Genomic DNA, 24,442 nt, shown 5'->3' with positions numbered 1-24,442 from the left:
GGACAATTTTTTTCCCATTTCTACGCCAAAAGTTGCTAGTTTCCTTACTATGAGTAGCTTTTTCCAAATAGCCAAGAAAGTATTCATTAGACAGGCGACAAAACTCTTCAATAGGTAATATTCGAGCAACAAAGATTTAGGCTAATTACACGTTCAACATTGTTAAATTGGGTTACACTTATCCATGAAAACTCGTGACAAACTATAAGTTCTCTTCAAGATATGATTAAAATATTTGTAGGTTTTGCATAACTAAATTTGGTCCTCAAAAGGTGTTTTTAATCGTGAAATAATGGGGGACACTTATTGGTCACTTGAGTTCACAAATGCAAAAATTACTGAATTTTTTTTTCGAAAATTGGCCATGTGATCTTTCAATGAACTATAGAGCTATATTTTTAGCATATCTGAGAGCAGTCGGGATACATTTGATCTTTACCGATCAATATATTTATTTTCTACCGTACAAAAAACCAAAAAAAAATCGTTGAGTTATTTTTATAGCTTGCTCAAGATGAACAAAATGGCTGGTAGCAGTGCTAAAGTAATTGATTTCTTCTTCCACAGTATTCGCGTGAAAGAAATTATTAATTTTACAGTAATCTGATTTGAGCTTTTGATTTATATGAATCAATATTTAGGGATAAATGCGAGCACATAGAAAGTTGCAGATAAAACTACATTTTGTTTTACTTCGAAATTGTCTATTTTTACTAACATTTAGTGGAATTTAGTAGACAATTTGTGCGGCTTTAGTATATGAGTTAACTTGAGTTCAGTTGTTAGTTTGTAAAAATCTATCTTTGCTTTCCATCTTTGAGTTTTTTGTCGAATTATTTTTCCTCTGGTGAATAAGTCTTCAATTTGTGAAAATCGTTGGCTGCGCTTTCAACCTCTGATCGCTTCAACATTTAATAATTGTTCCGACCCAATTTAGTGGGGGAGGAACTATATACTCAAATGCGTTTTTTGTTCAGAAAATTTTGGCCGATTGATGTAAAAAATGTTTTTTTGATTTTCGTTTATTACAGGGAGTTATCGAGGTTTAAAGTTTTGTGAATATTACACGTAATTCAGCTGTTTTTATGCTCATTTTCGGTATTTTTGACCTAATTTTCGTCAATTATGCTTAAATTTGTTCAAATTGTTAACTGTAGTGTTATTTATTTTATCTCTAAAGATAGAGGAGGGTTGCTGAACTGTTCGATCCGAGCTTTTTTACCACATTTGCTATAAATTTGCTGGAAGTACACTCCTTAAAACTGCGGCCAAAGTCTTTTTAAGCTGACAAACGAGCTAAATGTAAAACTTCTGGCTTTGGGAGTCTTCTGGAACTATAATTTTGCCAGTTTTATTGCAAATTTAAACTCAATAATTATAAAAATGCTTTTTCACTTTTGACAAACTGAAAAATTTCGTTAAAAAAATTGATTTATTTGGTAACCATTTGAACAAATGAGTGTTTGTTAGACGCGCAGCAACATTTAGGCTGGTCTTGATCCCGCTATGGATCCTTACGATAAGTTTTTTTTTAATTTTAATAGGGCACGAATTTCAAAATTTTTTGACTATGTAAATGTTTTTATGTAAACTTTTTTTACTTGCAAGAATTTCAAATCAGGGCTCAATTAATGACAAATAATGTTTATAAAAAACGAGGCCCAACGAGGCTGTTTTACGATTTCAGAGTAAAGCTCATGGTTATTATGGCTCTGACCAAATGTTTTTATTAAAAAAATGTAATTGTACAAATTTGATTTTATTTGTTTCATAATGTAGCCCAATGACTTAGTGACCCAAATCAAAAATCTAGTTAGCTTTTAGGAGGTATAAATGAAACTAGACAATTCTTTCAGTTGTTATCTAAGGTCTGTTATGGCTTTAAAAAATTTTGTTTCAAGAAAGTATTGATGATTGTTTGAACTTTGCCACTATTTTATCTTATTTCTCTCAACTTCGGGCGCAGTCTCAGAAAACAGGTGAAAACCGATTTCTTGTGAGTTATCGGTTTTCACCGCTTCTCAATTGAAAAAAAAATTCAAAATTTCAATTTAAACAAAATAATTAAAACAAACAGCTACGAACTGAAATCTTTACCCATTTTCATTCATACGTCCTTAATTAAAACAAACTAATTTCGGTTACTTTTTTATATTAAAATCATGGTTTCTTTGTTTTGATATTACCCATTTTTATATTCTTTATTTTTGAGCAGAATTGCATTATTTTTGAGTTCGTTTTGTTTCCTTGTCCATTTATTGCCTTTTTGACCAATCCACTAATTGAAAGAAAACATGGCAAAGAAAATGTACAGCGTTGGAAAAAGGCGTAAATGGATATATTAATTGTTTTTATTATATAGTTTATGATGCTTTTTGGGCTGAGACACACTTATCTCGCAAATTTTTAAGGATTTTTATGTTTTTGCCTTGTTAATGTTTGGCTTTCTTTTTGTTGCTTCATGCCATATACCTGATGATGATAAGTCTCCATTGCTTCCCCAGGACGTATAAAAGAAACTAGGTAAAGATTTCAGTTCGTAGCTGTTTGTTTTAATGATTTTGTTGAAATTAAAATATGAATTTCTTTTTTCAATTTTAAACTTTTTGCTTTCATTTTCGTAACCAGTTATCTAAATCTCACCAATTAGAAGTCCTAATTGCTTTTGTTGATTAAAACAGTTTTTCGCGCTTGGTTATTCGTTGTGACTGATTGCTCCTACCATTAATTTCATAAAAAATTTCGAGATTGCTATACTGTTCAATTATTGTTTTTTGTTGTCATGTCTACGTAGTCCTTTTATCAAAAAGACTCCTTGATGTTAAAATGAGGAGAAAATGAAGATTTACATTTCTTGCAGGTAACATTTTTTAATTATAGTGCCTTGAACATTGTGATCTTGTAAAATTGTTTGAAGTTCAGGCTTTTTTATGTATTTGTTATTTGTGGTTTCGTTACTCAGTCTCATTATCAACGGATCCAATTGGCTTCTTGCGGTATTGCAACTCAATCCATCGGTTTTTTTTGTTGAATTAATAAGTCCGTTATATGTTTTGAAATTTATTGTTTTTGAAAACAAATTTGTGTTTTTGAGCCTCGTCAATTATTTAACAAACTTTTTGTTCAATTTGTAGCTCAGTCTCTGTACACACAGGCCACAACCCGTTTCCAGAGCACTAAAAATTAGCTAGAAACATTTGTTTCTCGGCCTTTCTACTACTCTTATTACGGGATTTCGTAAAATATTTGAGATTTTTTTTGTATTTGTACATTTTATAGGATTTTTGGTTTTTTTGAATTTATAGCAGTAACCGAGGTCACATTGGCTTAAAAATTTTGCACAATTGAACATTGAATAATGGCATGTCTAAATTGCTTCCTATGGAGACATCAATTAACATTTTAGGGATTTCAATTGATATATAATGATATTAATAACACTGATATTAACTGTTTCCAGAAATAGAAACGGATTTTTGAACTTCGCGCCCCTTCGGTTTTTTTTGTCGACCTGTTAACCAGTCGCATTGAGGAATGGTCCCATATTTATAGGTTACATTGTTTCGTTTAGGTTTAATCTGATGCAAGTTTGATTTCGTTGTAAATTTTTTATTATAGAAATCGGGTTTTGGTCGTAAATGATGTTGTTGTTTGATATTTATTATTGTCCTTTCTAGTAGTTCTATTGTCAACAACGTTCATCGGTCTTCTAGGGTGGCATTATTGTATTACATTGGTTGTTTATGGAACGATATGTATTGTTTTGAAAGTTTTCTATCTCTTCATCATTTGGTAGCCATTTAAGTCAAGAATGTGGATGAGCGGGTCGGAACGTTATGTGCGTACGCACATTTCCGAGCCTCCTTGTTGTAATTATAATCCGCACTTCCGAAGGTTACTTCCAAACCATTATTATCTTTTGCAATTTGATAACCGCTCTGCGGTGATGTCTAATGATATAACAACTATTCTGTAATAAAAAACTTTAACTTGGTAATAATCTGGAAAACGGAATTGGAAACAAAGTTTAGCGTACAGAAGTTTACTTGTATTCTCTCCAGTACTTAATTCGTTAATCAAAATCGAGAATTCTGTTTTCGAAGATTTGAAGAATTCATTTAAATCGTACCATTTAGTTACACTTACGTTAATTTACGTTCATAACTTAAGCAGTTGTCAGTAAACTTTATTGTTACGGCGAATTCGTCAAGTTTTTGGCTTCTTAGTTATAGACTTCTAGGACCTTGTTTTGTCATCTTTTTTGGTTAAAAAAATGGCAACACAAAAGTTTCTTTTTAATTTTTACTAACTTAATGTTTTTTTGCGAAAAAAATAAGCATTCTCTTTGCGTTTTTTGTCCAATAATTTTTGGCACAAATAAATATTTGTGCCAAATATTATTGGACAAAAAACGCAAAGAGAATGCTTATTTTTTTTTCGTAAAAAAACATTCATTAAGTTTAGTAGAAATTAAAAAGAAACTTTTGTGTTGCCCTTTTTTTAACCAAAAAATATGACAAAACAAGGTCCTAGAAGTCTATAAAGATCACTATTGTTGAAATTGTTTTAGTGTGTTTTTGTGTCCGGAAATAAGTTGCGCAGGTCATATACATGCAGTGTTCCTACATCGTAAATTTTGGTCCAAACTTTAAAACTGTTCGTCAAACTTTCGTTTACAAGATTGATTCTTTTTGAAGGAATGGTTCAATGTCACGTCTTGCCGTAGTACCTCAAAAATCAAATCAAAACTGAAACCCATAACAGACGTTATTCAATTTGTCATCATATGATTTCAATTGATAGCTTACATAACCAAATCAGATGTAAAATTGATTTCGATAAAATTGAAAAGTTCTCCACATTTTAAGACTTTCAAGAACGGATATTTGTCCTGGTCAAATTTGGAATTTTTCAACAGCCACTCTACTGAGATGCGAAATATTTCTTTTCTCTTATCAATCACACTTGGTCAGGTACGATTGGTATGATATCTAGTTTTTCTAAACCGTCTTCCGTTGCTGGGTAGCCATATCCACACCCACCAGCTCCTAAAAACAAAAAAAACTTCCCAAACAAAACAATTCACAATCAACATCTAAAGACAGTATCAACATCAACTGAAAGAGTGATCACTTTGGAACGCAGTCTGCTAGCAAAAATTTCCAAATTTTTACTTAGTACTTGATTATTTTTTTGAAACAATTTTAGTTCTTGAAATAATATTAGTTTTGTGCTGGAATTGATTCATTTCCCAGCCGTCCCCATTTAAGACCGGATAGTTATCTTGCGAGATTCTTGCAATACGATGGGTATCTGGAAAGATATTGCATGATTCTTGCAATACGATGGGTGACTAGAAAAATCTTGCATGATTCTTGCAATACGATAGGTATCTGGAGAGATCTTGCAAGATAACCAGTTGATTTCGGCTATGAACATCTATACTTGGTATGGGTTATAAATGAAGAAAGATAAATGTTCCACTCGCTCGGATGAAAACAAAAGGTTTGGTCACACAGAATAGATATTTAGTATTCATGAATGCACTTTTGTGAGGTTAATCCTAAGTTCAATTAAAACAAAATAGGCGAGCTCTCGCGAGATTGTTCCAAAGTAAGTCTTAAGCTTGCCCAAAACATTCCTTTGTATTGAAAGGAACAATTCTTTTGGCTATCAACTCTGCGAAACTAAGATTGATTTATTTTTTTCCGAAGCAACCTCGATCTCACAACATTCCTTAACATGAAAATGGAAAATTTAAGAACATTTATTTTGAGATAATTTTACCAGCTGTAGAAACCAACTACGTTGGCAATATTTCGCAAAAAATAAACAAATTTCTTTAAAAATTTACAGAACATCATGAGCTATCAGTGTCAAGAGAATTTAAATAATAAACACAAGGAGGCTCGGTAATGCTCATGCGCAGATAAGGTTCCGACCCCGCTCATTCTCAATTCTGAGTTAATTGGCTACCAAATGACGAAGAGTTAGAAAACCTTCAACAACATACTTATCGTTCAATATACAACCAATGGAATATAATGGTATCCCGCTTTTTCACTCCTATTCATTTAACCCCCTATCATTTAACCCCGATTTATTCACCCCTGTATCATTTAACCCCTCTATCATTTCAACCCCAATTTAATCTTTTTTATAAAAAAAGCACTTTTAAATTAGCAATATAATCATTTGGCCATGCCTGGCGGGCCATGGCAATACCTCAGCAGCCCCTGGGATTTGATATGAAGCTATCACAACCGAACGTAGGATTAGTTTGTCCACTTAATTACGACAAAACATGCTTTAATGTCGACTGCTAATTGGCGAGATAAAACGATAGAGGGGTGAAATGTTAGAGTGGTTAAATGATAGAGGAGTGAAAAAATCGGGGTTACAAGATAGGGGGTTAAAAGAATAGGGGTGAAAAAAATAGAACCGAATACAATAATGCCACCCCAGTGGGTAGATGAACGTTGCTGATAATAGGACTACTAGAAAAGACAATCATAATTATCAAACAACAAAAACTATTTACGACCAGATCTCAATGGCAGGATAAATAAAATGATAACAAAATCAAACTCGCATCAGATAAAACATAAAAGAAATAATTTAACCTATACATCATTAGAAAATGAAATGAGAATTGTCCTCAATGCGACTGGTTAACAGGTCGACAAAAAGAACAAAGAAGTGCGAACTTCAAAAATACTTTTCGCTTTTAAAAACAATTAATTTTACCGTTATTAATGTCATTAGATGTCAACTGAAATCCCTGAAATCTTCATTTATATCTCCATAGGAAGCAACTGAAACATGTCGTAATCCAAAATTCAGAAACGCAAAATTTCAGACCCAATGGAACCTAAAATTATTGTTATAAATTTGAAAAGAAAACAAAAATCCAAAAAAGGTAAAAAAACAGAAACGCAAAATTCAGAAACGCAAAATTTCAGACCCAATGGAACCTAAAATTATTGTTATAAAATTAAAAAGAAAACAAAAATCCTAAAAAAGGTACAAAAACAAAAAATCTCAAATATTTTATGAAATCTCGGTGTAACAGAGGTAACCAAGCCGCGAAACAATGGTTTGAATCCAAAAAGGTTATAGACATCAAGATGTAGTTCAATGGAAACGGGTTGTGACCTGTGTTTACAGAGGCTGAGCTATAAATTGATCGAAAAACTAGTTGAAAAAATGACGAAGCTCAAAAACCGAATTATCTTTTTTGAAAACAATTATTTTCAAAAGTTTTAACAGACTTAAATTTTCAACAAACAGCAATGAATTAAGTTGCAATACCTCAGGAAATCAAATGGGCCTGTTAGTAATGAGAACCCACAAATTGACAACAAATATATAAAGAAGCCAAAACTTCAAACAATTTTACGAGATCAAAATATTCAAGGCACTGTGTTTATAAAATGAGGCCTGCAAGAATTGTAAATTTTCTTTTTTTCATTTTAACATCAAAGATACTTATTTTTAAAAGGACTACGAAGAGATGACAACAAAAAGAAAACCAAAGTTTAAACAATATAGAAAACTCAAAAATTTTTGTGAAATTAAAGGTCGATGAATTAGATCACAATGTATAACCATGCACAAAAAATTTATGGATGAACAAAAATAAAGAAGACTTGTAATTAATGAGATCGAGTTACATAGTTACGTAAATGTAGGCAAGAAGCATACATTTAATATTTTTTTTCTCTTTTCAATTTTAAGGTCCTTAAAACAAAATTTATAAACAAAAATCTTTAACTAGGTTGAGTTATACGTACTAGAAAAACAATTGAAAGCTGTTTTTTAACACGTACATGGCGTACAACAACAAAGAATGACAAACATAGGCCAAAAAGATCGATTTAAATTATTCGAGATAAGTTTGTCTCAGCCCAAAATGCATATACTCTGTAACTAAAACAAATAACATATCTAGATACGCTTTTTTTCCTAAGTGTTCATTTTTTTCTGCTACACTTTCTTTCATTTGGACTGAGCAATAATTTGATACTTTGACAGGGAAACAAAAAGAACTCATAAATTATGCAATTAAGCTCAAAAATAAAAAAAATGAAGAAAACGCGTAGTTTAAAAGGAAAGAGACCATTAGTTGAACATAAAACCATTACGAACATTAAATTATAACCCCGAGGAAATCGGTGTCTGCTTGTTTCAATGAGACTGCGCCCAAATTTGAGAGAAATAAGATAAAAATAGTGGCAAACTTCAAAAACTTACCGGTATTTTCTTAAAACAATTATATTCAAAGTCAAAACAGACAATAGATAACAATTGATACAATTGTCTAAATTCATTTGTACCTGTGTTGAAACAATTGGATTTTTGACGGGGGACAATAATTCAATTAACTGCAAAAAAGATAGCAAATGAAAGCAAATTTAAAGAATTACATGAAAAAAATTACAAAAACAATTGGTCAGAGCCACGAAAACAATGAGCTTATTCTAAAATTGTATTTTAATCTCTTTAGGCCTAGTTTTTGTGAAAAGTATCTGTCTTTCGTTGAGCCCTGATTTGAATTGCTCGTAAGATTTAGAATTTGAATTGCTCGCAAAATTGACGAAAATTAGGTCAAAAATACTGAAAATGCGAATAAAAACAGATGAATTACGTCAAATTTTCACGAGACTTTAAACCTCGATAACTCCCTATGAAAAATAAAATTGAAAACTTTTTTTCATTCCATCTTCTACGCTGGACGGGCTTTTTAACGTCACCACTCACAACTCTGTACAATGATTATAACGATCGGCCAAAATTGTCTGAACAAAAAAACAAAGTGGGTCGGAACAATAAACAGTAATTTCAAGAACAAATGGCTGCGAACAGTTAACACGCAAAAAAAAGCGAAAATTAAATGACTAGATGTGATCTTAAAGATCTTTTTAAGTGCTTAAAAAGATAAAAAACTGAAATCAATTTTTAAAATAAACTTTTTCTTATTCTAAATATGTCAGACTAAAAAAAATTTAGCAATCAGTTTAGCTCAGGATTCTATTGAAAAGTTGTCACAAAAAATTTACCCAAACGTTACAAAAAGCCGTAAAATTTGTCAAAATCTGTTTTTGACAATAATTTTATTCGAAGTTTTTTTTAATAGTCGTTTCTTTATTATCCGACATTTTTGCACTTGGTACTATTCAGATCAAATCAGTAGATGATAATGAGAGAAAAACGAAACTAAAATATTTTAAACATCTTTCTAATTAATAAGTTTTTCGTGTTTATAAATTTGCTCATAATGGTACATCCTGGAATAGAACGATTCAATCAATATTGCATCAACTTTAGAAAACATGTTTTAAAGCCAATCAAACAACAGTTGAGAAACACAGTGCTGGAAAGATACTTTTTCCCTAAATCAGAGAAGATCAGAGTCTGAATCAGAGTCTGAATCAGAGTCTGAATCAGAGTCTGAATCAGAGTCTGAATCAGAGAAAAATCAGAGTCTGAATCAGAGTCTGATTCAGACAAAAATCAGAGTCTGAATCAGAGTCTGATTCAGAGTCTGTATCAGACTCTGAATCAGAGGAATTCAGAGCGAAATGTGACCTGAATCAGAGTCTGAATCAGTACTGATAATTTCTGAATTTTACTCTGATTCAGTACTGAATTTGCTTTTGAGTTAGGTACGGGAAGGCGTATCACAATTGTTCATTTCTAGCAAACCAAATCAGAACAAGTAGCTAGATAGAATCGAAAATTAGATTGGCAATTTAAAAACAGGGTTTTTTTTTCCGCATTTCCTGTGTACGAAAAATTCATTCAAGAACAGGTAGTAAGACTAAAAACAGGTAGTAAGACCAAGGAACCCGTGACAAGTAAGGAACTCGTATATTATAAAAGTTTCTTTTTGTTTCGTTCTGGATAAAATTTTTTAATCCCAGATAAATTCATTCATTAATTTTATTTAATAACAGTTTTTGGATCTTTTTGTTTGACGCAAACTGTGATTAAAACTTTTTTAAAGTTCTTTTTAAACAGATTATAAGTACCCCTTAAGAGCTAGAACTGGTCTTTTTCTAGATGTTGGGTCTTTTTTCTATACGATGCTTAAATAAATAATGAAAAACTGAAACATTGACTGAAGAAAAAAAACCGGCCTTGCATATATTTTTCCAGTTTTGAAGGGTTGTTTGAATATTTAAAGATAGGCCTAGTATAAAAACTCGAAAATCTTAATTTATAATCGTAGAAAATGTCCCAAATTTAGAGATTGAAATACTTCGGCAGAAATGAATTTTCTTCAAAACTTCGAATTGAAAATCTACAATGCTTACGATGATACGTTAATGCATATATCGAACCTCCTGGAATTTTTGCTAATTTTGTTTTAGCATTTTTACAAAGCAAAAATCTCTGAAAAATTTTTCAATTATGGATATATCAGTTTGTGTAAATGATTTTACAGAGACTATCTCTTTCCATTGGTGATTTGAATTCCTTTGAAATTTTCTAGACAATTGCATCAACAAATTACCTTTGATATAAACTTCTTTGGGATGTAGGGTCTTTTGTATCACGTGACCACCCCATCCAAAGTAGGAATAGTTCAAGTTGGCAGATAGTGAGAAGGCTGTGGAAATCAAAAGTACGTTGGATTCCCCATTTCCTCGGTCATCTTCACTGCTGAAGCAATCTCCTCCTCTCCCGAAGTCTATGAAAAGAACCAAAAGTTTACCAAAATTATCTGGAATAAACGACAAAATGCAATTGAGCATTGTCGAAACTTACCATAAAATTGATCACTCATGGAACATATATTGCCACTTTTTTGGATTATAAGTACAGTCAATAGTAGTATTCATATAGCGCACTAGAAAAGGGGGGGTTATCATGCCATGGGGATAATAGGATATAAATCCCATGCATGATAGTAGGGTATAGGTTTGCATGGGGATAATATGGAATGATCCTTAACCAGGGTATAATAGGGTATACATGCGGATAAATCTGAGCGGGGAAATACAAGTATAGCAGCCACTCTATTCTTTTTAATTTGGCCGTCCGAACTTAGGCTGAAGCAAGTTTCGTATGAATTGAGCTGTTATTAAAACCTGAATCAAGGCCTTTCAATTTGACAGCAGCACACCAAACAAAACCAACTCAGAGATATTTAAAGTGAAATCAACTCACAGTAAAGTCTGTATAAAAGCATTACAAATGGAATTTTACGTTGAAACTACTGTTTGCCGCTAATTTAACTGGCTTCAAAATGAATCAGAGACCAAAAACTTTGCTCTTCTTCTGAGCTACTAGCTCTATCAAAATAAACTGTTTGGTCATCGGAAATGTCTTCGTCTCCGATATTGCTTGCGTTTATCAGTCCAGGATCGGGCGGCGAATAGTTCCTGGCATTGTCCAGTAGTTGATTTAATCTCTCACTGTAGTACTTGTGCAATCTTTTATCAGGGGGTGGTAATGCATTACTTTGAAAAACCCAATCAACTTGGCTGTCTTTGAACAGTTTGCTTAGAATATCTTCTCCAAAATGCCAACTTATTTGACTGTCCGGTTGATTGGGAATGAACCAACTTAGTGAACCATTTTCCCCATCGCTCTCGACAAAAGATTGTAATGAATAATGTCCGAATGGAAGGGTTGATAAACAGTCCAAACAAATGTACCCCTTATTATCAAAAGCAGACAGTGAAATTTTATCATCCCTTACTGTTTTCAAGAGGTGATTTTCAGAATTTAGTCTGGTGTTAAGTGCTAGTTTTGGTTTTGTCAATAACAGCGTATCCTTATACAATTCGTGGGTCAGCAGTCTTTGCGCTGCTTCGATGACGCCTTTTGCCGACAACTTACGACAGCTTGAAAGAGGTAAACTTTATTTACTTCATTTTTAACAGTTTTGTTTAGAGGTTACAGCGTTAGTTTTTTCCGCAAAAAAATAATAAGGTTACTAACCCTTGGAAGGTTTAGAATACATTTTGGGTTTGAAGCAGACGATTTTCGATATAATGTCCCCACTAAATTCGTCTCCAAGTTTCAAAACTTTTTACTTATTTGCATCATTATTGAGTGCATGACCATCAGGGTAAGAGGAAGAGTTGAATTACTTTTTCACATCATGAGTTTGTTTTCCAGTTCGTAAGAGAGATCGTCTGACTCCACCTTGTAGAGCAGACAATCCGTATCTAAGTAAAGAAATCGATAGGAGAAATTAGTCCGCATAACATAATAGTGGAATCTTTACATGTAAAACTTTGCTAGGTCCAGGACGCTTGCACCAACAATTGTTGATGCGTTCCAGTTTCATAATTTTGACTTCGAGCACATTGCCGCCATAGTTTTCCCCAAAAATTTTGAGTCTTTCAAACTCAAATTTAGACCTTATTCTTCCGGCTCTTTCAGCATTGCGAGTTATTTCTACTTTCACGCGGCGCTTTTTGGATTCTATGGTTTCCCATAGACCGAATTTTTCTCTAGTTTTTAGTGGTTTCGCTGGAAGTTATTTGCTGCAATCTTGCGATGAATGCTAATTAGAAGAAGGTAGGGTTTCAGCCATTGTTCTTGATTGAATTGTAGCACAAGGTGCAGCTTAGCAATGAGCAATCCAAGTTGAACGTATAGCTGTAGTAACTTGAAGTACAAAACCTAATGCTTCTTGTCATACATTGTCTTAAGCAAGAAGTTTGGAAACCTTTGCCTTGGGTATTTTGAATCGCTCTTTTATGTCAAATTGGGATTCGCTTAGCCAGGCATCTAACACTATTTCCCTTCACGTGCGCAAGGGGATAACCTTTATGTTGATCGTGAATATTTGCCGGGTATTCAAGGTCCACCTGAACGAAGTACCCAATGGTCGAATTTGTTGGCATACTCAGTATCTCACTGAAGTGGCGGCAACTCTTGATCTGCAATCTTTGATCTGTCGCTCATCTATAAGTAGGGGGTAATACCCTTTCTGTTTGAGACGATAATGTTCGGAGTGGGGAATATCGGCAAACATTGACTCCATTATAGCAAATTCCGAATCAGGCAACGTTTCAACCAATTTTTCTAACGATCCACCTTATAATTTGATGGAGTCTTCAAACCGGAAATACTTGTAAATAGGTACTAATTTTTGTCAGCCGTCTCGAAAGAGATCACTTTCATTTCTAACAGCATTGTTATATATTTCGCATCAGTGGATGGTATCATCTTGATTGTTGTAGTGGATTTCCATTGTTAAAGACTTAAACAGATGTGATGCAGGTCATAATTTTGAATATTATGCTCAATAACGGGAATGAAATTGGAATATCTCCAAATTCTGTTGCATTTAGGATGAGTCAATCCCAGAAAGATGCCGGAAAAATGTAAATAATATAAGTCCTTCTCATCGTTCTCCAGGAAGTCTTTCTCGCAAATTCAACATTTTCTTGTTTCGATCTTCTGTAGAGTTCACCACGGTAGAACGCGTACTTGCGTTTCTGCTCGTGTATATCTTAAGCAAGCCTGTGAATCATTTGCACAAAATTTTCTATCTAGTTGAGTGAACTGTCCAAATGACAGAATTTCGGCTGCGAATTACCATGCTCTATGACTGCTATTGCAACTCCAAATGGTTCATGTATCTCATTTGATCAGGTTGATGCGCTCTCTGAACTAGCTGGGCAGGACGGTACGGGCTTGAGAATGGTTTCGAAATCAAAATGGATAACCAGCACATTAAACCAGGTTAGAGACCAATTGTTGAATTTGTATAAATTGTTGCTGGTTTTTGGCATGCGAATAACAACTGGTGGATTATGACCGGAAACTTCAATATGATCTTTAAATTGTTTAAAATCTTTGTGACACAAGTAAAGACAGTTCCGGCAGAGGTTAAGGCTGGACGTGAAATTTTTGTTCTTGATAAAACAGAAGGACCTGGTTAATTCCCAGATAAGAATGTAGTGATGTTTGTCACTCTCATATAGAAGAAGTATGTCAAGAGTGAGGCTTGAGGTAGACTTCTCGAACACTCGCACTGGAAACAAATCTCTGTTTTCAGGTCCAAAAACGTTAACCTCTACGTCGTTAAGTAATTTGACTTTATCGATGTCATTGAAACCTATGGGCATTGCAAACTCACCGGCAGGCTGAAGCAATGACATGTTTTATTTGGTAGAACTCTGGAGATGTTAGCTTTAAAGAATCGTTTCGTCCTTTTCCTCCCTCAAACTCTTTGCCATTTTGATAGGAAGCTGCGACAGAGCTGTAAACGAAACAGTTGTTGTCTGTATGGTTCCGTGTGTTGAGTAGAGTTTTGTATTCCTACAAATTTGGCAGTAAGTCGATATAGGAAGAGCAGCTGGCCGGTCTGCACTTGGAAAACTTGATGTTGACGCGAAGAACTTTTTCAAGCAACCATCCGCTTCCAGAAGAGGCAGAAGTGAACAACACAGCGAGCATTCTTTCCACCATTTCCACAAAATTGTCATTTGAGAACCCTTCATTGCACACAGGAGTCATCAGTGAGCTAGCGATGATGGCGATACGTTTGTCGTCTTCATCAGGATCAAGAAATTGTTTAATATGTTGCAGATCTGCTGAGAATTGAAATTTTTGCAGGCTGGCTGATATTTTTTGATCAATCAGCTCCTGTATGCGCCCCTGTTTGAACTTCATGAACGCGTGAAGGTCTATTACTAGCACCATTTTGTCATACTCAAGCCCGACAATAGTTTGTGAACCTTGGATGTTGAGTTCGCATGTGTTGCTCCGAATCAGAAATTTTACGAAATGTAAACTCGCACAGAGAACAGCGATAAGTTGGTAATTTTATTCCGTCTGGATGAAATTTTGTTTCAATGCGAGAACGATTTCCTCTGGTGCTAAGCACAGAGTCATAATACTGACAAGCAAAAGTCATGATGATAGAATATAACAACTTGACTTGAATATAACAATTTGAATTGAATTTAGGAAAGAGTTGAATGATTCGGAAAACTAGTACTGGACTTTGTGGTAATTGCATTTGCTACGAAGAGTGTAACATGAAAGGCAAATTGTATAACAACTCAGTTTGGCGGACGCCAATTTCAAATATTTGAAATAGTCAAAGCTGATTGGTTGAAACTGGCGGGAAAATTTATTTCGAATTTTTTTGGTAAAAAAAACGTTAAAAAATGAAAAACACTTTGCCATTTCAAAATTATATGCTAGTAGACACTCAGAGGGGCCACACCAAGTATTGTTGTTGTGAATCACTTGAAAAAGTGCAATTCAAAAAGCGAAGAAACAGGTTACTTTCTTTGAGTTTTTCAAAAAAGTTCCATTTTAGACCTCTGCAAAAACGAGTGGGTAGAGTTGTCCTACGCTGTCAAGTGCGATGAGCGAAATTGCTCAACGGGCCGAAAAACATCTGACCGCATTGAACAATTTGTTCTAAAACAAACAGAAAAAAGTTTTTTTTTCTGTCATCATCATTAATCAATGTCATTGAATGAAAATTACTTGACAGATACATGTGTTTTTTTTCTGTCTTTTTTTCAATGAGAGATTTTATGAGAGAAATTTATACCGTGCGCCCACTACGTGCAATAACTCAAAAAACTTTTTTCTTCAGTTTTTCAAAAATTGTACAAACCTGCTTTTTTTGCCCGGTTGAACGAGAACCCAAAGCTAGGAAGTGCTGCTAGTGGACGTCTAAACTTTTTTTAACTGAGCCTATTGACATCACTTTTAGTGTGAAGTGCAAGTTTCCGATTTTTATCTCTGATGGATTACAACTTTTCGACAACTTTTCCAATTTATGATTTGGTTTCAGAGTTCATATGTTGCTACAGTTTTGACATAATGTTAACTGTTCTTTTGCGCCAAAAAGCGCACACATTTTTTGATGAATAGAAATTGTGTTAATTCCGTTTAAATTAAGACATAACAACAGATGTTTCCCAAATTTATTGTTTCGGAAGTGTGATTCTTGATTATTACCACAAAAACTAAACTTTTCATAGTGATTGTAGTTAATGAATCACTGCTAGGAAAATAATATGTGTGATCGTTTCATAGGGGAAATGGAAAATCTTCCCTGAACAAGTCCGAACTTGATCACTTTCTTGAATTACATTTTTGTGAAGACTTTGAATATAAACACAAAATGGACATAAAAAATTTACATTGAAATTTCATGAAGTCGAAACGAAGTAATTTGTATAACAAACACACGCACAACTCAGCTCCTCAAAATTCAAACAGTTTTTAATATGACAGTAACGTTTCAAGTTTTAAATATGTTAATTTAATCGAATGACTCCATCAAAAAATTTTCTGATCGTCGCTTTTTTTGTGCACCGCCAACGTTTGGAGTCTCTGAACAAGTGCGCGTTTGAAAAATGGTGCTCAGAGGTTCTCGTTTTGGCGTTTGAAAAGTTATTTCAGACAGAGCTTTCACGTCAAAGTTATCGAAATTGTTTGGCGGGTTGTTGTTGTTGTGAACTGATGATTTCGTAGGTAGACTAGTTAGTAATTTCTCACTGTCTGGTGAAGACGGTGAATTTTTGGTCCCCACAAATTGGCCAGATCGTCATAAGCTTGATGAGCTCCGAGTTGATTTTCAAACAAAGGTACGCAGTCACAGTCGTTTCGGTGGAAATTAAGTTTTATTTCATCAAGTAACATGTCCTAATTACAATTTTGAAATGCTGGCAGCACGTTTGCCGGTTGGAGACCATCAGAAGTAATAATACTGCTTTCGGACGGGTCGGCCTTTTGGGTCAGGTCAGCAGCAGCATTTATATGAAGCTTTGGAAGAAGACAGTAACGGTAAAAGTTCCACACATTGTCTTGTTTTCCTTCTTGAATAAGAGCCACAAAATTTTCGTAAACTGTCTCTATAAACTAATATTCTTTCCCAAGAAGCCTCGGTCTGTTCAAGAATTCTAACCAACATTTTAGAATTGAGTGTAAAAGAATTCAGTTAAACAGGTTTCAAGTTGCTGCTGGAAACAAATTACAATTTGACTCAACACTGTATGAATGCCGTCGAATTAGAGCTCGGGGTGTCTATGTGTAACTTTTGTGACAGTTTCACGTAACTTCGGGTCAAATCTGTTTTTAATTGTGAGCTAATAAACACACACAATTTTAACTTGAGCGTACCAAATGTTGTTAACTAGGGTTACATCTGTTTTCAATTACATTGTTGATCAATTTTGTGTTCAATGTGTAGTTTCCTATCTGAATTGATATCTGCTTTTAATTTGTGTATATAATTACTTTATGCCTTTCAAGTTTTGTTCAACATGTATGTTTATTATCTGATGTCGCATCTGTTTCTATTTTTTAGTGTATATGAGTGCATTACGCATGTGAAAGTGTTCGAAAAATCACATTAAGAATACCATAAGTTTGACAAAAAATTGTAATGAACAGACTCAAGTACGCCGTAGGCGTACTTGAGACTGTCTTCGCCAACCATTTGTTTTTATTTGAGAGTTTGATGAGACATGTGTAATCCAAGCTTGCCGACGCCATTGAGGTGGAGTGCTTACAATTTTATTTGAAAGAGATAAACTTTGGTTGCCCCATGCCTTTCACTTCCACTAAAGACACAGAATTCGAAGACATTTTGAAAACTAATAAGCGCTTAATCAGAGCAACTGTGAAAACGCATGAAAGGACGCGGACCTATGTGTTTATAAAATTGTTCGAGAAAGCGGAAAGCGAATACGAATTTCAGCGGAGAGTTTCACTAACTCTTCAAGAATTTGAGAACTTGATTGAAAATTCAGCACATAAACGCTCTCAGTTCACAGAAGAGGAAACAACAAAACCATTTCAAGCAAAAAACAACAATTCCGACAAAATTCAGAAGATATTTCTAAGACAAACACAAGCAACAAAAATGGTTGAGGCGATGCACGAGCGCTCACAAAATTACTTTAAACAATTTCAAAAACAGTTCAAAATTCAGATTGTTGAAGAGAAACCTACCTTATCTAACACAAAAGTTTATGCACTGTGTGTCCGTTTTGATTCTGAGGTTAGCAGTTTAGTAATTAACTATTATCAAGTTATGATTGGTACAACAATTTTCCAACAAGAAACTTTGAAACAAAACCAGTTTTTTCTGCGCCTTGTATTTTTACAGCTTTCAAATTCTAATTTTCGACTGCGCAACTTTGCAGGCTAAAGGAGACGTCTTTACAAAGCTCAAAGGGGCGGTTCAATTCAACAGCTCCACAGCAAAAGTTGACTCCCAGATAGTACGCAAACAACTGCCAGCTTTTACCTACAATAATTTTAAAAACAGCTATGCAAAACCAGTCAATATGAATCAAAAACTCTTTGCAAAGATGCCAGTAATTGCTCAAAAGGCTATCTACAACACCCATTATTCATAGAAACAAGTTCAAACTGATTTTGTTAATATGAAACTATTCGAAGAGTTGAGAACATTTTGTCTGGTCCCCGTTCTGGTGCTTTCTGTCAAAATATGAATTTTTCTGTTAGTGGATACCGAAAACTGAATTTTGATACTGATTTGTTGAGTGTTTGCAATTTTGTATAAAAATAATTTATTGCAATCAAGGAATGGTTAATACATCATGTGAAAAGCAAAGCGAATTAATTGAGCATCACTCAGTTTTACAATTTTTTGTGAGTTCAAAATATGATGAGCAATGTAAATGCAAAAAAATCCAAAAAGTTTTCAGTTTGTAATTTGAATTGGCGGTTCCTCCAGGAACTGATGAATTTTCGCATTTTCTTCTAGAGAAATTTTTCTTTGGTAGACATCTTTGTATGACAAAATAGACTGTCCGAGGGGTTCAGAAAAGAACAATTGATCTTCTTTCTGTCGCAAAATAACCAATGGATACCACAATTTTCTCCAGTTGCTGCGTTAACAATTAGGAAACTGTTCTGTTTCAACTTTTAGGGAAAAAAATTCGCAGCGAAAATGCTCAGCAATTAATGTTTGAGTAAAGAACATCTTTGAATTAGATCACTGATATCGTCTTCGTTCTTTTTTAGTTCTTTTTAAGTTAAAATGTGATTCTTTGATACCCTTCTTGCACCCTTCAACAAAAATTTTTCTAGCTTCTTTACCTATAACGAAAATCTCAATATTGTTTGGTGTGGCCACAGAAAATGTTAATTCAATAGAAATTGAAAAGTTTGTCAGTGCAGGGTATATAATTCAGTTCAAGCAATAAAGTTATGGTATGCTTGTGGGGTACTGGACAAATCAAAAACCGTTATGAAATGGTTTGGTTATTCCATGTCCTTTATTATTGTAAGCTAGATCAGATATTGTATTAAAGTGAAGACGTTTGCAGTCAGCTGTAGATACTGGACTATTTGCCACAGCAAAGCGTTCAGATATACATAAATCTGCTCTAGATTGAATTGTCGAAAAGGAAACAAATTTTGCCGTTTGTTACCCAGAAAAGCTTCATCTGTATTTAAGCAGATCGCCAGTCGTCGGATCGGTTCTCTCGCAAAAAGATCTTCTTATTTTCAACTTTGTTAAACCGTTGAAGCCAGAAAAGTTTTTGTGAGTGTTTCAAGGTAAAGATAGGGGGCAGGACTACTCAATAATGTTTTTTGAAAGGAAGACACAACAGTGTCATTAAGGGTCATCTTCCGCACATACAAATTAGCTTCGACTTTGTTTAATTTGTGTTGTTTCTCAGCATCATCAGAAATTATAGCAAAAACTACAATTGAGCGTTTGAATGCAATGTGCAGTGTCACATCACTTAGCAGATCTCTGTCACAGGTGAAAAAGTCAACATCAATTTTGCCATAGAACGTGCATTCAGCTGATCGTCTCACCAAAAGTTTTCTTCTGTTCACTTCTGCAGTTGATAGCGTTCCCAGGTTTTCCTCAAAAGAGTAGCACTGACAGGTTAGCTATGTATTTTTTGCATCTTTATTATGTGAGAACTGGGTCTCAATAAAATTTTTGTGAGCATAATTTCCGTTAGCGTTTGAAAGTTTTTGTCCATTAGCAGACTCTGTGCAATCAGAGAATATTGAATGTAACACATTATTGCAAAAGTAGGGAAAATATGTTTTTGTAATGTCAGCGGTGGCTGCAGCGTCATATTTCAAATCAGCTTCCGAAGACTGAACATTTTTACATTTAATTTCGAGAAAAACGTTTTGCAAATCAGTGAAGTTGTTTCTATCAACAAGTGACATCAAAATCTTACATGGGTTCATATGGGCTGTAGCTTGGACCCAATTTTTGACAAGAAGTACCATCAAAATTCACCAGTAATTAGGGTTTTGCAAATAAATCCAATGAGAAATGAGTTGGTTTTGATGATAACTAATTAACGATCATCTTCGACTTAAGCAAAAAAATTCCAACCGACTTCTTTTTGGTGCTTTGTGCGTTGAAACGGTCTCTCTAAGTTTGTCCCTTACTTTCATTGGTTTGCTTCGTTTTGATTTCCTCCGACGCAAATTAATTCGCAGAGAGCAACCAGACTGTTTTTTAACAGTTTTTGAAATTGTGCTCTAAATTGCTTGTTTAGGAGATGTTTTGTTGCCCACTACGTCCAGAATCTCTGGTATACTTTGTTTCAGGAGCTTTTTTCCAATACGTTGAGCAGTTGACAAAATGAAGCGACGTGCTAGGGCCAGTGCAACACGTCCAATTCGTGCATCTAAAGCGCCAAAACATTTTCCTCATTTTTCGATAATGTCCAGAGAAATGAAGCAAAGACGTCGCTTGATTAGCATAGTACGAATCCATTTCAATGGGACAAAATTTTTTAATTGTTGTGTTAGAAAAATTTTCCAGTTCCCGAAAAGGGAAATAATTTTCGTGTTTCCTTCCGCAGTTCAATTGAAACTGATTGAATTGTGTTGGTCAAAAGTTTCTTGTAGATTAAATTTGTAAAAACGTTCCAATGAGTTGGTTCAAGCTCACATACACTACCGTTGTTCAGACGCTCTTTCAAATCAATGATTCTGAAAAGAGGTGCCCTAGTGTCACCGACGTATTGGCTTTCAATTTTGTTTGTATAGAGGAAAGTAAGACGATTTTAAGCAGAAAAGTCGGCTGGAAAATCACCATAATATGCTTTTGTCTCATTTCTCTCTGCAACGAAGACACCCAGAAATTTATGCTCGAGTAAAGCACGTCTTTGATTTAGATCATTGAAATTGTCTTCGCTTATTTTTAGTTTGTCAAAATATGATTTTTTGATATCTTTCTTGATCTATCAACAAAAATTATACTAGCTTTTTCACCAATAATGAAATTCTCAATCTTGTTTGGTAACTCCAAAAAATTTTTTAACTCAATAGAAATTGAACAGTTTGTCAGTTCAGGGTGAATAATGTTATGGGATGCTTGTTGATTACTGGTCAAATCAAAAATTATTATAAATGGTTTGAGTAATCTGTCGAACTTAATCCCTGTCCATTATTAACGTAAGCTAGATCCGATATTGTATTAAAGTAAAGACGTTTGTCGTCAGCTGTAGATATTGGACTATCTGCCACATGCAAACAGTTTCGATACACACAAACCTGCTCTAGCAAAATTCACCAGTATTTAAGGTTTTTCAAATATATCCAATGAGCATTGAGTTGGTTCTGATGGTAACAAATTAGCAATCATCTTCATTTTTAGCAAAAAAAATCTGACCGACTTCTTTTCGGTGCTCTACGCGTTGAAATGATCTCTCTAAGTTTGTCGTGTACTTTCATTGGTTGGCTTCGTTTTGATTTCCTGCGACGCAAATTAATTCGCAGAGAGCCACCAGTCTGTTTTTCTAACAGTTTTTGAAATTGTGTTCTAAATTGCTTGTTTAGGAGATTTTTTGTTCCCCACTACGTCCAGAATCTGTGGTGCACTTTGTTTTAGAGGCTTTATTCCAATACGTTGAGCAGTTTAAAAATTGAAGCGACGTGCTAGGGGCAGTACAGCACGTCCAATGCCTGCAGCTGAAGCGTAAAAACTACTTTCTCTTTTTTTTCGATGATGTCCAGGGAAATGAGGCAAAGACGTCTCTTGATGAGCATAGAAAGAATCCATTTTATTGGGAAAAGTTTTCGAATTGTTGTGTGAGAGTAATTTTCCAGTTCCAAAAAAAGGAACTAATTGTCCTGTTTCCGTCCGCAGTTCACTTGAAATTGATTGAATTGTGAAAAGTTTCTTGTAGTATAATTTTGTAAAAATGATTCGATGAGTTGGTTCAAGCTCACATACACTACCGTTTTTCAAACGTTGTTTCGAATCAATGATTCTCAAAAGAGGTGCCTTAGTGTCACCAACGTATTGGCTTTCAATTTTGTTTGTATAGAAGAAAATAAGATGTTTTTCAGCACAAAAGTTGGCTGCAAAAACCCCACAATATGCTTTTGTCTCATTACTTTTCATAGGCTTGTTTGCATTTGGATTCGTTTTGTACACAATATGATTTCCGTTACCGCCAGGAATTTTTTTAAAGCCAATGGTGCTGGAAATTTCTTCACTGGAAAATGTAATTCTCTCATACTTCCCTTGGAAAATTTCGTATTTTCCAGAGCTCTTAATTTCTCTGAAAGAAAAATGGGACAATCCATCTACTTTGCGCGTAATTGTGACAACAAGTTGCGCCACCGTATCTAATGATCCTGGCATAAAATTTGCCCGCTTTTTGCCCGCTACATGGCCTAGAATTAACATTGGCTCCCGAAAACATTTTTTGAGAATCTTCATAGTGTTTTAAGTTGTACACGGTTAGATTTCCGTCCATAATATTCTCTATTGTTGGGAATACTATTTCACCAAACGCCACTCTCCAGTCACCTGCAAGTTGATATTCGTCATTAAAAATTTCCGAAATGATGCAATTGTGTTTGAATCAAGTCTTTCCATTGAAGCGGATGACACAACATGAACTGTAATTTTGTTTTCAAACCGGTCGTTGGTCATATTCGACGAGAGGGAGCCTGACAAGTTGTTATTTTGGTTGTTAAAGTTTTATTTTAATTGGTTCTTTGTCTGCGTCGACTAAAGAGTTTGTTGGTGGGTATAATGTCGGTATTCCCGTTATTACCGTTATTACTTTGTCTGCTAATGATTGCTTGTAATTTTTCCGGAAAGCTTGGTCGTTTTTTAAAAAGTCTCAAATAATTGCCAAAGTAAATTTTGGGCTTCTGAGTTGTGCTTGTTTGCGCGATAATCACACTAACCGTGGTACATCCTTTTTTGTAACCTTATTTGGTGCAAGTATAGTTACCCGATTTGCTCTTGAGAAGATTGTTTTTTCACTAATTGGTCAATGTAGGAATATGTCCATTTTTTGAGGTACCGATGAATTATTTTTTGTTTGAGTGACCTAATATTCTTGTCAGCAAATGCAGATTGTTTTTTCGCTGAAAATAATGTATAAAGGAATTCCACGTTTGTTGCACAATTGTTTGAATGCTCCAAGAAACTCTTTACCATCGTAAACCCACACTTTTTCAGGATGCTTGTTTTTGATCATCTTTTGGAAGGCTTTAGCTGTTTACTTCGCATACTTTGTTGTCAAGGGTTCCACTAGTAACTATCTTGAAAGACAGTCAAATGCTACCAGGAGACACTTTATGTTACTGTTATATTTGCTAGTTTGTCGACGTGCGCCAAACGCAATGACCAAATTTTGTTTATGTATTTTACAAAAACATTCAGCCTGGGAAATTTTAATAGAATTGAACGGTACTTTGTGAAAGACGGTTTTGTCTCTAATTAGGACCGCACTTTGCCTAATACAAGCTAGCTCTAAGGATGTAAGTGTTTTGTGCTTCCATAGGAAGCTGCTCCTTCTAAATGGAGCTGGTCGAAACGTTTTACTTCAGAGGAAGAAAAACCATTTTTTTTACTGGTCTCTTTTTTTGTCTATCGTTTTGTCTCTCGTTTCTTCGTAAATTCTTTTTGGGGCTGATTTAGAACAACTAATGCTGAGTTTTGCTCGGCTTGGGTAAAATCCTTGTTCACTTTCCAACGAGGTTTCTAAGATTTGCTTGTGTGTTTGCGAATAAATAAGCTGATATATCGAGAGCAGTCAAAATTTTTGAATTTTTTTATTGTTAGTTTTTTGTTGGTTGCTGCAAATTACACAGAAAAATAGAAATTTTAACGCCCAGTGGTTCTTTGATGATATAAGAAAATCGTTTCCTTCATTGGAAGTGACGTCAAATTGCATAATTTGTTCAAGTAAGATTTCAGATTGCTTAATTTTGTTTTTAACCATTGGTTCAAGTTCAGATAGTATAAACACGGACAGAGATATTTTTTGTTTGCCTAATGTTGGTTCCATCTCTCTGTCTTTGCTGCCTGGTTTTGATGTTTCTTCTTTAGTAGCCCCCTTGTTTTCATAAACTTTGTTCATAGTTTCAACAGGCTTGTCTTTTTTTGTGGTTTTTCAGACTGATTACATTGAAAGAATGATAACTGAGCTGCCCTCTGTTCATAAATAGGGTTTTCGAGAATTTCATT

At 34.4% G+C, this 24,442-nt stretch overlaps 1 protein-coding gene across 1 annotated transcript in view; it reads right to left on the bottom strand.

Moving 5' to 3' along the window:
• Positions 1-4,749: 4,749 nt before the first annotated feature.
• Positions 4,750-24,442, bottom strand: part of LOC142342082 (uncharacterized) — a 64,304-nt gene continuing 44,611 nt past the window's right edge. The window contains exons 4-5 of the mRNA XM_075393271.1: positions 10,517-10,693; positions 4,750-5,048 (exon numbers count right to left, since the gene is read on the bottom strand). Of these exons, the coding sequence (XP_075249386.1) occupies positions 4,960-5,048; positions 10,517-10,693 (266 nt within the window). The 3' untranslated portion in view covers positions 4,750-4,959. The remainder of the gene's footprint in view (positions 5,049-10,516; positions 10,694-24,442) is intronic.

This window comes from Convolutriloba macropyga, chromosome 7 (assembly GCF_964194025.1).
Source record: "Convolutriloba macropyga chromosome 7, txConMacr16.3, whole genome shotgun sequence".
Taxonomy (NCBI): domain Eukaryota; kingdom Metazoa; phylum Xenacoelomorpha; order Acoela; family Convolutidae; genus Convolutriloba; species Convolutriloba macropyga.
Note: the sequence above shows the minus strand (reverse complement) of the source record. Positions and strands in the feature narration are given on the sequence as shown.